Below are 13,271 nucleotides of genomic sequence, written 5' to 3'. Positions count from 1 at the left end.
AAGGCGACGCGCACGGTGATGACATCACGATCTTCAGGCGCAGGCGATCGGGACTCCAACACCGTAGCGCCGGCGCTAAACGCACTCCCAATATGGCGGGGGGGGGGGGCGATGTCAGCGCCACACACGGACGGTAACACATTTACGTCTCTCTAGCGCCCCCCGGGGGCAGTGGCGGGAGGAGCAAACGCACCAATTTCTCCCCCCAGGTAACTGCCCCAAGGGGACAACGTGCGTTCATTCAGTGCCGTTAAACGCAGAAAAAAACCCATCGAAAGGCGCGTCACGGAGACAGGACGAGATAAACGGGCGCACAGCCAAAGAAGCAGATGATAGGAAGGGCTGAGCAAAACCCCGGTCACAGAGCTGAGTCTTCGAGGGGAAGATTAACCCCAACGTCAAGGTGTATACGGGAGATCATTCCAGAGTGTGGCACCTCAAATAACGAGAGAATTTGCATTTATATAGCCACCGGACGTCCCAAAGCGCTTTGCAGCCAATGAAGTTCCTTTTGGAGTGTAGTCACTGTTGTAACGTGGGAAATGCGGCAGCCAATTTGCGCACAGCAAGCTCCCACACACAGCAATGTGATAATGACCCAGATAATCTGTTTTTCTTTATGTTGATTGAGGGATAAATATTGGCCCCAGGACACCGGGGAGAACTCCCCTGCTCTTCTTCGAAATAGTGCCATGGGATATTTTACATCCACCTGAGAGAGCAGACGGGGCCCCGGTTTAACGTCTCATCCGAAAGACAGCCCCTCCGACAGTGCGGCGCTCCCTCAGTACTGCCCCTCTGACAGTGCAGCATTCCCTCAGTACTGCCCCTCCGACAGTGCGGCGCTCCCTCAGCACTGCCCCTCCGACAGTGCGGCGCTCCCTCAGCACTGCCCCTCCGACAGTGCGGCGCTCCCTCAGCACTGCCCCTCCGACAGTGCGGCACTCCCTCAGCACTGCCCCTCCGACAGTGCGGCGTTCCCTCAGCACCGCCCCTCCGACAGTGCGGCACTCCCTCAGTACTGCCCCTCCGACAGTGCAGCGCTCCCTCAGTACTGCCCCTCCGACAGTGCGGCACTCCCTCAGTACTGCCCCTCCGACAGTGCGGCACTCCCTCAGTACTGCCCCTCCGACAGCGCGACGCTCCCTCAGCACTGCCCCTCCGACAGTGCAGCGCTCCCTCAGTACTGCCCCTCCGACAGTGCGGCACTCCCTCAGTACTGCCCCTCCGACAGTGCGGCACTCCCTCAGTACTGCCCCTCCGACAGTGCAGCGCTCCCTCAGTACTGCCCCTCCCCCTCCGACAGTGCAGCGCTCCCTCAGTACTGCCCCTCCGATAGTGCGGCGCTCCCTCAGCACTGCCCCTCCGACAATGCGGCGCTCCCTCAGTACTGCCCTCCGACAGTGCGGCACTCCCTCAGTACTGCCCCTCCGACACTGCGGCACTCCCTCAGCCCTGCACTGGGAGTGTCAGCCTGGATTTTGTGCTGAAATCTCTGGAGTGGGACTTGAACCCACAAACTTCTGACTCTGAGGCGAGGGTGCTGCCCACTGAGCCACGGCTAACTCAAGGGCATAAACCGCTGGTGTCCCTCTACGTAAGGTTACCTCGCAAAGCAAATGGCGGTCGGAATTTGTGACCGATAGCTGGGGGAATATTACCAATAGTCAGATAAATCACAGCCAGAGGAACCAAGCTGTGAACTGCACCAGTGCTGCAGCTCATTTGCAAGTTCAGATCAAAGGAGATTCCGTTTGATGGAGAGAGAAAAACAAGTCTTCAGCTGCTGACAGAGGTGGCCGTGCAATCAAACACATGCACAAAGCCGGCCAGAGGACCTCCCTCGTAATCAGGACCTCACCAATAAGGAAAATTGTATCGGAGAATGATCAGAAAGCATCTCACATCAAAGCTGTTTTTGTTTATGTCGGCTTTTTCTGCCTCGAGCACAACTTTTACAGAACTCGCGTTCCCTCAATGCGCCAACAGCAACAATCCTAATTTATCGTCCTCCGTGCAGGAGCTGAATGAGGAACGGCTTTATCCCTCTTACCCCTTCAGTAATTTCCTCCCAGTTCAGACCCTGACCCCTGCCCCGACACGGTTCGGCAGCCACTCCCGGGATCTTGAGAGCGAGCAGGCTCTTCAACCAAGGTGTGCCTCACAATTTAGCCTGATCTTGTCCTAATTCCAGGCTGACACTCCCACTGCGGTGCTGAGGGAGTTCCGCACTGTCAGAGGTGCCGTCTTTCGGGTGAGACGTTAAACCCCAGGATGTCCCAAAGTGCTTTACAACCAATTAAATACTTTTTGGAGTATCGTCACTGTTGTCATGTGGGAAACGCAGCAGCCAATTTGTGCACAGCAAGCTCCCACACACAGCAATGTGATAATGACCCAGATCATCTGTTTCAGCGCTCTTCATTGTGGGATAAATATTGGCTCCAGGACACTAGAGAGAACTCCCCTGCTCTTCTTCAAAATAGTGCCATGGGATCTTTTACATCCACCTGAGAGAGCGGACGGGGCCTCGGTTTAATGTATCATCCGAAAGACAAAACCTCCTACAGTGCAACGCTCCCTCAGTACTGCCCCTCCGACAGTGCGGCGCTCCCTCAGTACTGCCCCTCCGACAGTGCGGCGCTCCCTCAGTACTGCCCCTCCGACAGTGCGGCGCTCCCTCAGTACTGCCCCTCCGACAGTGCGGTGCTCCCTCAGCACTGCCCCTCCGACAGTGCGGCACTCCCTCAGTACTGCCCCTCCGACAGTGCGGCACTCCCTCAGCACTGCCCCTCCGACAGTGCGGCGCTCCCTCAGTACTGCCCCTCCGACAGTGCGGCGCTCCCTCAGTACTGCCCCTCCGACAGTGCGGTGCTCCCTCAGCACTGCCCCTCCGACAGTGCGGCACTCCCTCAGCACTGCCCCTCCGACAGTGCGGCGCTCCCTCAGTACTGCCCCTCCGACAGTGCGGCGCTCCCTCGGTACTGCCCCTCCGACAGTGCGGCACTCCGTCAGTACTGCCCCTCCCTCAGCGCTGCCAGGAGTGTGTTGGAATAGTCAAGTCTGGAGGTAACAAAGGCACGGATGAGGGTTTCAGCAGCGGATGAGCTGAGGCAGGGGCGGAGACGGGCGATATTCCGGAGGTGGAAATTGGCGGTATCAGGTGTGCCGCGGATATGTGGCCGGAAGCTCATTTCAGGGTCAAATCTGACACCAAGGTCGAGCCTCAGTCAGGAGTTGGGGAGAGGGATGGAGTCGGTGGATGAGATTGGTGTGAGTTAGGACACGGGCAGCAGAGTTATGGAGGACACCGTGGCCCCAATACTAGCCGGTGTGCGAGAGGCAGGGTGTGACTGGGCAACGACGGATATACGGACTCGATACAGCTTCTCGCTATCGGTGTCCGAGACTGAGAGCTCCTTTCGTGCCCGTCACATCACCCTAATCAATTATGATGTGCACAAACAAGAGAATTTGCTTTGAATGTTTAATACTCAAAAGCACAGCTCCACTTCAAAGAGCTTCTGACAGCCGTGCCCCGAGATCAAAGTCCCAGCGAAAGCTTAACTGGAGAATCAAGCGATATCCATCCCATTTCCATCTGTGTGACTTGCGTCTTCACTCGGTTTAAAGGCGGGGTGCGGGGGCGGGGAGGGGGCGTCGGGGAGTATTCCGGTCAGAGCTGAAAACCTTTCTCCCACACCGTGACCCGACATCAGGCGACCGGTGAATCATGGGCCATCCGTCACACGGAACATAAAGCAATCCGCACATGCTACCCCAAATTCCGGAGGGAGAGTTTGAAACAGAGAAATTTACAGGGCAGAAGGAGGCCATTCCGGCCCATCGTGTCCGTGCCGGCCGACAAAGAGCCGCACGGCCCTCGGTCAGCAGCCCTGAAGGTTACATATAAACCTATGTTGTTAACCTGTGGAATTCTCTTCCGCAGAGAGTTGTTGATGCCAGTTCATTGGATATATTCAAGAGGGAGTTAGATGTGGCCCTTACGGCTAAAGCGATCAAAGGGTATGGAGAGAAAGCAGGAAAGGGGTACTGAGGTGAATGATCAGCCATGATCTTATTGAATGGTGGTGCAGGCTCGAAGGGCCGAATGGCCTGCTCCTGCACCTATTTTCTATGTGTCATGTATTCAACGGTCATTGTAACCCATGTATAAACTGACCTAAGTTGTACACCGTGAGAACACTGACCACTAGGTGGTGAACTTGTGGTAGACACTCCTAACCTGGACCTTCAGGTATAAAAGGGGAAGCTCCACCCACCTTCTTCACTTCAGTGCTGGTTAATAAAGGTTACTGGTCACAGAGTGACCTTCTCTCAAGTATGGGCCTCGTGTGCATTTTGTACTGTATAGTAAGGACTGGTAGTAATCTCTGGATTGCTACCAGTGCCACGTGCTAATGAGAGTAGAGGGAGCAGGATAGTTAGAATAAATACATGGCTTGAGCAGTGGTGCAAGAGGGAGGGATTCAAATTCCTGGGACATTGGAACCAGTTCTGGGGGAAGTGGGACCTGTACAAAAGGGACGGTCTGCACTTGGGCAGGACTGGAACTGATGTCCTAGGGGTAACATTTGCTAATACAGTTCGGGGGCGTTTAAACTAATATGGCAGGGGGATGGGAACCTATGTAGCGAGATAGGACGAAGTAACATGGAGTCAGAAACAGATGGTAGAAAGGCAAAAAACAATAGTGGAAGGCCGAGTAAACAAAGGCAAGAAACAAAAAGGGCCACACTACATCATAATTCTAAAAGGACAAAGGGTGTTAAAAAAAACAAGCCTGAAGGCTTTGTGTCTTAATGCAAGGAGTATCCGTAATAAGGTGGAGGAAATAACTGTGCAAATAGATGTTAACAGATATGATGTGATTGGGATTACAGAGACGTGGCTCCAGGATGATCAGGGCTGGGAACTCAACATCCAGGGGTATTCAACATTCAGGAAGGATAGAATAAAAGGGAAAGGAGGTGGGGTAGCATTGCTGGTTAAAGAGGAGATTAATGCAATAGTTAGGAAGGACATTAGCTTGGATGATGTGGAATCTATATGGATAGAGCTGCAGAACACCAAAGGGCAAAAAACGTTAGTGGGAGTTGTGTACAGACCTCCAAACAGTAGTAGTGATGTTGGGGAGGGCATCAAACAGGAAATTAGGGGTGCATGCAATAAAGGTGCAGCAGTTAGCATGGGTGACTTTAATATGCATATAGATTGGGCTAACCAAACTGGAAGCAATACGGTGGAGGAGGATTTCCTGGAGTGCATAAGGGATGGTTTCCTAGACCAATATGTCGAGGAACCAACTAGGGGGGAGGCCATCTTAGACTGGGTGCTGTGTAACGAGAGAGGATTAATTAGCAATCTCGTTGTGCGAGGCTCCTTGGGGAAGAGTGACCATAATATGGTGGAATTCTACATTAGGATGGAGAATGAAACAGTTAATTCAGAGACCATGGTCCAGAACTTAAAGAAGGGTAACTTTGAAGGTATGAGACGTGAATTGGCTAGGATAGATTGGCGAATGATACTTAAGGGGTTGACTGTGGATGGGCAATGGCAGACATTTAGAGACCGCATGGATGAACTACAACAATTGTACATCCCTGTCTGGCGTAAAAATAAAAAAGGGAAGGTGGCTCAACCGTGGCTATCAAGGGAAATCAGGGATAGTATTAAAGCCAAGGGAGTGGCATACAAATTGGCCAGAAATAGCAGCGAACCTGGGGACTGGGAGAAATTTAGAACTCAGCAGAGGAGGACAAAGGGTTTGATTAGGGCAGGGGAAATAGAGTACGAGAGGAAGCTTGCAGGGAACATTAAGACGGACTGCAAAAACTTCTATAGATATGTAAAGAGAAAAAGGTTAGTAAAGACAAACGTAGGTCCCCTGCAGTCAGAATCAGGGGAAGTCATAACGGGAAACAAAGAAATGGCAGACCAATTGAACAAGTACTTTGGTTCAGTGTTCACTAAGGAGGACACGAACAACCTTCTGGATATAAAAGGGGTCAGAGGATCTAGTAAGAAGGAGGAACTAAGGGAAATCCTTATTAGTCAGGAAATTGTGTTGGGGAAATTGATGGAATTGAAGGCCGATAAATCCCCAGGGCCTGATGGACTGCATCCCAGAGTACTTAAGGAGGTGGCCTTGGAAATAGCGGATGCATTGACAATCATTTTCCAACATTCCATAGACTCTGGATCAGTTCCTATGGAGTGGAGGGTAGCCAATGTAACCCCACTTTTAAAAAAAGGAGGGAGAGAGAAAACAGGGAATTATATACCGGTCAGCCTGATATCGGGAGTGGATAAAATGATGGAATCAATTATTAAGGATGTCATAGCAGTGCATTTGGAAAGAGGTGACATGATAGGTCCAAGTCAGCATGGATTTGTGAAAGGGAAATCATGCTTGACAAATCTTCTGGAATTGTTTGAGGATGTTTCCAGTAGAGTGGACAAGGGAGAACCAGTTGATGTGGTGTATTTGGACTTTCAGAAGGCTTTCGACAAGGTCCCACACAAGAGATTAATGTTCAAAGTTAAAGCACATGGGATTGGGGGTAGTGTGCTGATGTGGATTGAGAACTGTTTGTCAGACAGGAAGCAAAGAGTAGGAGTAAATGGGGACTTTTCAGAATGGCAGGCAGTGACTAGTGGGGTACCGCAAGGTTCTGTGCTGGGGCCCCAGCTGTTTACATTGTACATTAATGATTTAGACGAGGGGATTAAATGTAGTATCTCCAAATTTGCGGATGACACTAAGTTGGGTGGCAGTGTGAGCTGCGAGGAGGATGCTGTGAGGCTGCAGAGTGACTTGGATAGGTTAGGTGAGTGGGCAAATGCATGGCAGATGCAGTATAATGTGGATAAATGTGAGGTTATCCACTTTGGTGGTAAAAACAGAGACACAGACTATTATTTGAATGGTGACAGATTAGGAAAAGGGGAGGTGCAACGAGACCTGGATGTCATGGTACATCAGTCATTGAAGGTTGGCATGCAGGTACAGCAGGCAGTTAAGAAAGCAAATGGCATGTTGGCCTTTATAGCGAGGGGATTTGAGTACAGGGGCAGGGAGGTGTTACTACAGTTGTACAGGGCCTTGGTGAGGCCACACCTGGAGTATTGTGTACAGTTTTGGTCTCCTAACTTGAGGAAGGATATTCTTGCTATTGAGGGAGTGCAGCGAAGGTTCACCGGGACTGATTCCCGGGATGGCGGGACTGACATATCAAGAAAGACTGGATCAACTGTGCTTGTATTCATTGGAGTTCTATAGAATGAGAGGGGATCTCATGGAAACGTTTAAAATTCTGACGGGTTTAGACAGGCTAGATGCAGGAAGAATGTTCCCAATGTTGGGGAAGTCCAGAACCAGGGGTCACAGTCTAAGGATAAGGGCTAAGCCATTTAGGACCGAGATGAGGAGAAACTTCTTCACCCAGAGAGTGGTGAACCTGTGGAATTCTCTACCACAGAAAGTTGTTGAGGCCAATTCACTAAATATATTCAAAAAGGAGTTAGATGTAGTCCTTACTACTAGGGGATCAAGGGGTATGGCGAGAAAGCAGGAATGGGGTACTGAAGTTACATGTTCAGCCATGAACTCATTGAATGGCGGTGCAGGCTTGAAGGGCTGAATGGCCTACTCCTGCACCTATTTTCTATGTTTCTATGTTTCTATGAACAATGACAGACAGGCAAAGAGCACCCGGCCCAACCAGTACGCCCACACAACTGCATCGCAACATTCTACACTCCACCCCAACCGGAGTCATGTGATCTCCTGGGAGAGGCAAAAACCAGATTAAAAACCCAGGCCAATTTAGGGAGAGAAAAAATCTGGGAAAATTCCTCTCCGACCCATCCAGGCGATCGAAACCAGTCCAGGAGATCACCCTGACCGTATTCGATTCCCTGCAGTACCGTTGTTTCTGCGCCGGCCAACAAGAGCTTATCCAGTCTAATCCCAAATACCAGCTCTCGTTACTGATCAAACACAGCCACACATTCCAAGCTGTCTGTTCAGAAGTGTGAAAATGTCATAACCATTAATTATAAGACAGACACATGCAGGGCAGGGAGCCAAATTCAAAATTAAAAGGTGTTGACTTGGAAAGGTGTGATTATTTACAAGCTGTTTGCAAGGAGACATTTAACCCTTCATTGCCTCTGTACATTAAATGATGGTGTTGCATTTGGGGGCGGGGAAGCGAGATCTCACGCAGGCTTCTTTCTCCGGCCCCGCCCTGAAGGTACTGAGGCACACCCCCGCCTGCGTGCACAGCGAGGGGGGCGGGGCCGTTTGGCCATGAAGGACATTGCAGCGGAGACCCAACCTCTTGTCATCTCATCCACCGACTCCGTCCCTCTCCCCAACACCTGTCTGAGGCTGAATCAGACTGTTCGCAATCTCGGCATCACATTTGACCCTGAAATGAGCTTCCGGCCACTTATCCGCGGCATAACTAAGACCGCCTATTTCCACCTCCGTAACATCGCCCGTTTCCAACCCCTGCCTCAACTCATCCACTGCTGAAAACCTCATTTGTTACCTCCAGACTTCACTATTCCAACGCACTCCTGGCTGGCCTCCCACATTCTACCCTACGTAAACTAGAGGTGATCCAAAACTTGGCTGCCCCGTGTCCTAACCCACACCGAGTCCCGCTCACCCATCACCCCCTGTGCTCACTGCCCCGTGTCCTAACTCGCACTGAGTCACGCTCACCCATCACCCACTGAGCTCGCTGCCCCGTGTCCTAACTCGCACCGAATCCCGCTCACCCACGGCGGCGCGGTGGCCATTCACGGGGAGCGCGCACTGCTGCGGCCGCCATTTGTTTTTATATCAGCGTGACAATTATGCCCCCCCCCCCCCCCACTCCTGGGTTCGGGCCCCCCCCCCCCTCTTGGGTGCCAGGCCACTGGCCCGGCAGAAACCCTCCCCCTGGTGGCCCAGTGGAATTAATGGCGGAGCTCGCAATGGCCGTCACCCCGTTAAGTGACAGGGGGGGGGGGGGGGGGGAGAGAGAGACGCGGTGACGCACAAGCGCCGTGATGTCCTCAGCGCTATGCCGATGACCGACAGCGGGCGGAGACTGCATCCCTCCCTCCACCTCTGCCCCTCTCGGGGGGTCCCCATTATTGCAGACTCCCACTCCGCTCCAAGAAAGAAAAAGACAAAGAGCTGAATTTCGGGCAGGAGGCCCCCTCGCCCACCGTGGCGGAGAAATCACATCGACAGCGGGAGGCGCGACGCGTTTCGAGCGGAGGAGAATTTCTACCCCAGAGAGTGTAACAGTGAGCTCGGCCATGAGAGTTGATTTAGCGCTCCAATCCTCTCTTCGAGCGGCAAGATTCAATTCTGCGCGCAGCGTGATTCATTTGCGCCTGGCGCGGAATCTCAAAAGCTTTTCTCAAGCCTCCGCCCATCTCTGGGCTAGAATTAATTTCTCCCCTTAAATCCCCGGTGTGTCACCAGGCAGCAAGCGCTTCAAGAAGCAGAGAACCAGAGAGATTTACAGCACGGAAGGAGGCCATTCGGCCCATCGTGTCCGCGCTGGCTGACCAAGAGCTACCCGGCCTAATCCCACTTTCCAGCTCTTGGTCCGTAGCCCTGTGGGTTACGGCACTTCAGGTGCACATCCAGGTACTTTTTAAAATGTGGTGAGGGTTTCTGCCTCTACCACCCTTTCAGGCCGTGAGTTCCAGACCCCCACCACCCTCTGGGTGAAGACATTTCCCCTCAAATCCCCTCTAAACCTCCTCCCAATTACTTTAAATCTTTGCCCCCTGGTTGTTGACCCCTTTGCCAAGGGAAACAGGTCCTTCCTATCCACTCTATCTGGGCCAGTTGGTTGAAATGTTCCCAGATGAGCCACCCACCCCAGTGTGGACCATTGATCTCCAGCTGCACATATGTAGCATCTTGAGCATGGACAGACCCACCCACAGGCGCTCCACGGAGAGTGAGGCGACGGGTGTTAAGGCTTCCAGGGAGAGGTTAGGCATATAACGGCAAGCATATCTTGGGCGCGATACAGGAGTCCTCCCAGCAACCTTGAGATAAATCAAGAGACGAGGGATGATATTGAGAGCGGGAAGGAGGTGTGAATCAAATAGGTTGTAAAACATAAAACGTAAATCCAATTCTCCACAACTGGAGTATTGTGTCCAATTCTGGGCCCCGCACTGGAGGAAGGATGTGAAGGCCTTCGAGAGGGAGCAGGAAAGATTTACCAGAATGGTTCCAGGGATGAGGGACTTCAGTGACGGGGAGAGACAGGAGAAGCCGGGGTTGTTCTCCTCGGAGCAGAGAAGGTTGAGAGGGGATTTGATCGAGGTGTTCAAAATCATGAGGGGTCTGGACATAGTAGATCGAGAGAGAAGCTGTTCCCATTGGTGGAAGGGTCGGGAACCAGAGGGACACAGATTGAAGGCGATTGGCAGAAAGGCGACAGGAGGAAAAACGTTTTTACGCAGCGAGTGGTTAGGATCTGGAATGCGCTGCCTGAGAGGGCGGTGGAGGCAGACTCAATCGTGGCTTTCAAAAGGGAGTTGGATAAGTCCCTGAAGGAAAAATATTTGCAGGGCTACGGGGAAAGGGCGGGGGAGTGGGACTGGCTGAGTCGGCAAGGGCTCGACGGGCCGAATAGCCTCCTTCTGTGCTGACACCGTTCTGTGATTCTATGACAGGTTCTTTCACAGAACCCAAAGCAGTTCCACAGACCAGTGCATTTGCCGGTAACACCGAGGGCATATCGGTCAAGCCCCGGTTAATTCTTCGCAATCGCGGCGGAGGGGAGCATCGTGCAGTCGGTTCGGATCAGAATGGTTTCGACTGAGCAATGGCAGTGCCGTTGGGTGGAGTGAATGCTCAAAGCAGCTTTTCTAAAGGTGGTTGTCCCGAGGGAATTCGAGAATAATGAGGCTCAAAACACCCTCCACAGATCCGGGAAAACCGGGAGAGAACGGCAAGGGCCCGGAATAATTTATCTGGCCATTTAACTGACCATAAAGTGAGCAGTTTCTCGCACAGCGCGAATGTCAGTGCAGGACACAGCACACATTTAAATCTCCTTCACCTGCCCCTCCTGTAGTGAGCAGGAGGCTGGAGAAGCTGGGGCTGTTCTCCTGGGAGCAGAGAAGGTTAAGGGGGAGATTTGATAGAGGGGTTCAAAATTATAAGGGGTTTTGATAGAGTAGACAGGGCGATACTGCTTCGATTAGCAGGAGGGTCAGGATCCAGAGGACACAAAGGTGCGAAGGGGAGAGAGAGAAATCAGGCAGGGTTCCTGCTCCTGGCTCGGGAGTGACGGACAGTTATAATGCAGCCTAAACATGTCTTTCTGTGAGTGAGTGAGTGAGTGAGAGTGAGAGAGAGTGAGTAAGTGAGGTGAGTGAGTAGTGAGTGAGTGAGTGAGGTGGTGAGTGAGAGTGAGAGAGAGAGTGAGTAAGTGAGTGAGTGAGTGAGAGTGAGTGAGTGAGTGAGTGAGTGAGTGAGGTGTGAGAGAGAGAAAGAGTGTGTGAGAGAGAGAAAGAGTGTGTGAGAGAGAGAGAGAGAGAGAGAGTGAGAGTGAGAGAGTGTGTGAGTGTGTGAGTGAGTGAGTGAGTGTGAGTGTGAGAGGGAGAGAGAGAGAGAGAAAGAGTGTGAGAGGGAGAGAGAGAGAGAAAGAGTGTGAGAGGGAGAGAGAGAGAAAGAGTGTGAGAGGGAGAGAGAGAGAGAGAGAGAGAGAGAAAAAGAGTGTGAGAGAGTGAGAGAGTGAGAGAGTGAGAGAGTGAGTGAGTGAGTGAGTGAGTGAGTGAGTGAGTGAGTGAGTGAGTGAGTGAGTGAGTGAGTGAGTGAGTGAGTGAGTGAGTGAGATGGTGCTGTCTGTGATGCCCCCCAGGGTTGGACAGCACTATCTAGGCACGGTCACAGCAACCTTTGGAGTCAGTAATTTCCCTTTCGCATCTCTCCGCGGGGAATGGTTACCTCCAACGGGCCGGTTATTGTATCACAACTGCAAATATCTGGGAAAAATTCCCAAACTCGGGACAGACCGTGCAAGTGACGCACGGTTACAATTCATCCGAAACACCGACTCCCCGATGTTTACACCTGGTGCACGGCAACACCCCGAGGGAGCGGCGCAGTCGCCGTGGTAACGTAGGAATCACGGCGGCCAAGTCGACCCGGAGACGCGAGCGTTCGACACGAGTCACAGCCGACCCCCGGAGTCCCGCGGTGAATGGAATCAGCGTGACGGGAATGGGCGCGCGCAGGGACACGCATTTCTACACAAACCCGCGCTCGCACAGACACGTGATTGTACACAAACCCACGCACACAGTTACGTACTTCTACACAAACCCGCGCTCGCACAGACACGTGATTGTACACAAACCCGTGCGCACACAGTTACGTACTTCTACACAAACCCGCGCTCGCACAGACACGTGATTGTACACAAACCCGTGCGCACACAGTTACGTACTTCTACACAAACCCGCGCGCGCACAAACACGTGCTTTTACACAAACCCGCGGACGCTGACACAAAGGGCTAGAAATTCGGTTGGTGGCTTCTCCGGGCGCTAACGGCGGCGGGACGGTGAAGGTTGCGGCGGGAAATGGTTTACGGGGCCGGCTGGGCGACTGAATATCCCGTTGCTAAAGGCCCGGCCTCGTTGGTGCCCCGCGAGAGGTTCTCCCTGCCACAAAAACCCGGGACAAGAAACGTCGCCAATATATTGCCGCCCTCCCCCCCTCCAAATACAGGTGAACCTCAAAAATAAACCAGGGAGATATTAAATGAACTTGCATTTCCCAATCCTTCCTTCCCGTAGCGCCCCGAGACCGCTCTGTCCGCCCGCATTCACAGGCACCGTCACCAGGGGGCGCTACGGGAGCGGCGCAAATCGAATATCGCAACGTGGCGTTACCGGGGGGCGTTGCAGAGTGACGCGGCGCTCCCGGGCATTACTGGTCAGCACCGTGGTACCGCCGCGCTGACCGTGCCGAGCGTCGCCAATACCGGCGCTCGCGGCCCCGCCCCGTGTTCCCACCCTTCCCGGCGCCGATCACCGGCCCACTTTCTCCCCCAAAGGCTCAGCCCGGAGTACACAGACTGGCGAGACCCCCAGCCATGGGGGGAGGGTCACCTACCGTTCCGCTCCAGCTCCGTCTGAATCTGCTTACTCGGCTCTGCAAGGAAAAGAACGACGTTGTTAGCTCCTTGGCTCTTCGAGGCGTTTCTCCCC

The 13,271-nt window shown here is 52.9% G+C and overlaps 1 protein-coding gene across 1 annotated transcript in view; it reads right to left on the bottom strand.

Annotated features, from left to right (window-relative positions):
- Positions 1-12,646: 12,646 nt before the first annotated feature.
- The window catches only part of plekhg2 (pleckstrin homology domain containing, family G (with RhoGef domain) member 2), a 127,767-nt gene continuing 127,142 nt past the window's right edge, over positions 12,647-13,271 (bottom strand). Inside the window, exons 15-16 of the mRNA XM_070867524.1 lie at positions 13,177-13,215; positions 12,647-12,795 (exon numbers count right to left, since the gene is read on the bottom strand). Of these exons, the coding sequence (XP_070723625.1) occupies positions 12,647-12,795; positions 13,177-13,215 (188 nt within the window). The remainder of the gene's footprint in view (positions 12,796-13,176; positions 13,216-13,271) is intronic.

The sequence above is a fragment of the Pristiophorus japonicus genome, chromosome 26 (assembly GCF_044704955.1).
Source record: "Pristiophorus japonicus isolate sPriJap1 chromosome 26, sPriJap1.hap1, whole genome shotgun sequence".
Classification (NCBI taxonomy): Eukaryota; Metazoa; Chordata; class Chondrichthyes; family Pristiophoridae; genus Pristiophorus; species Pristiophorus japonicus.
The sequence above is the reverse complement of the archived record's forward strand: the minus strand, read 5'-3'. Positions and strand labels throughout refer to the sequence as shown.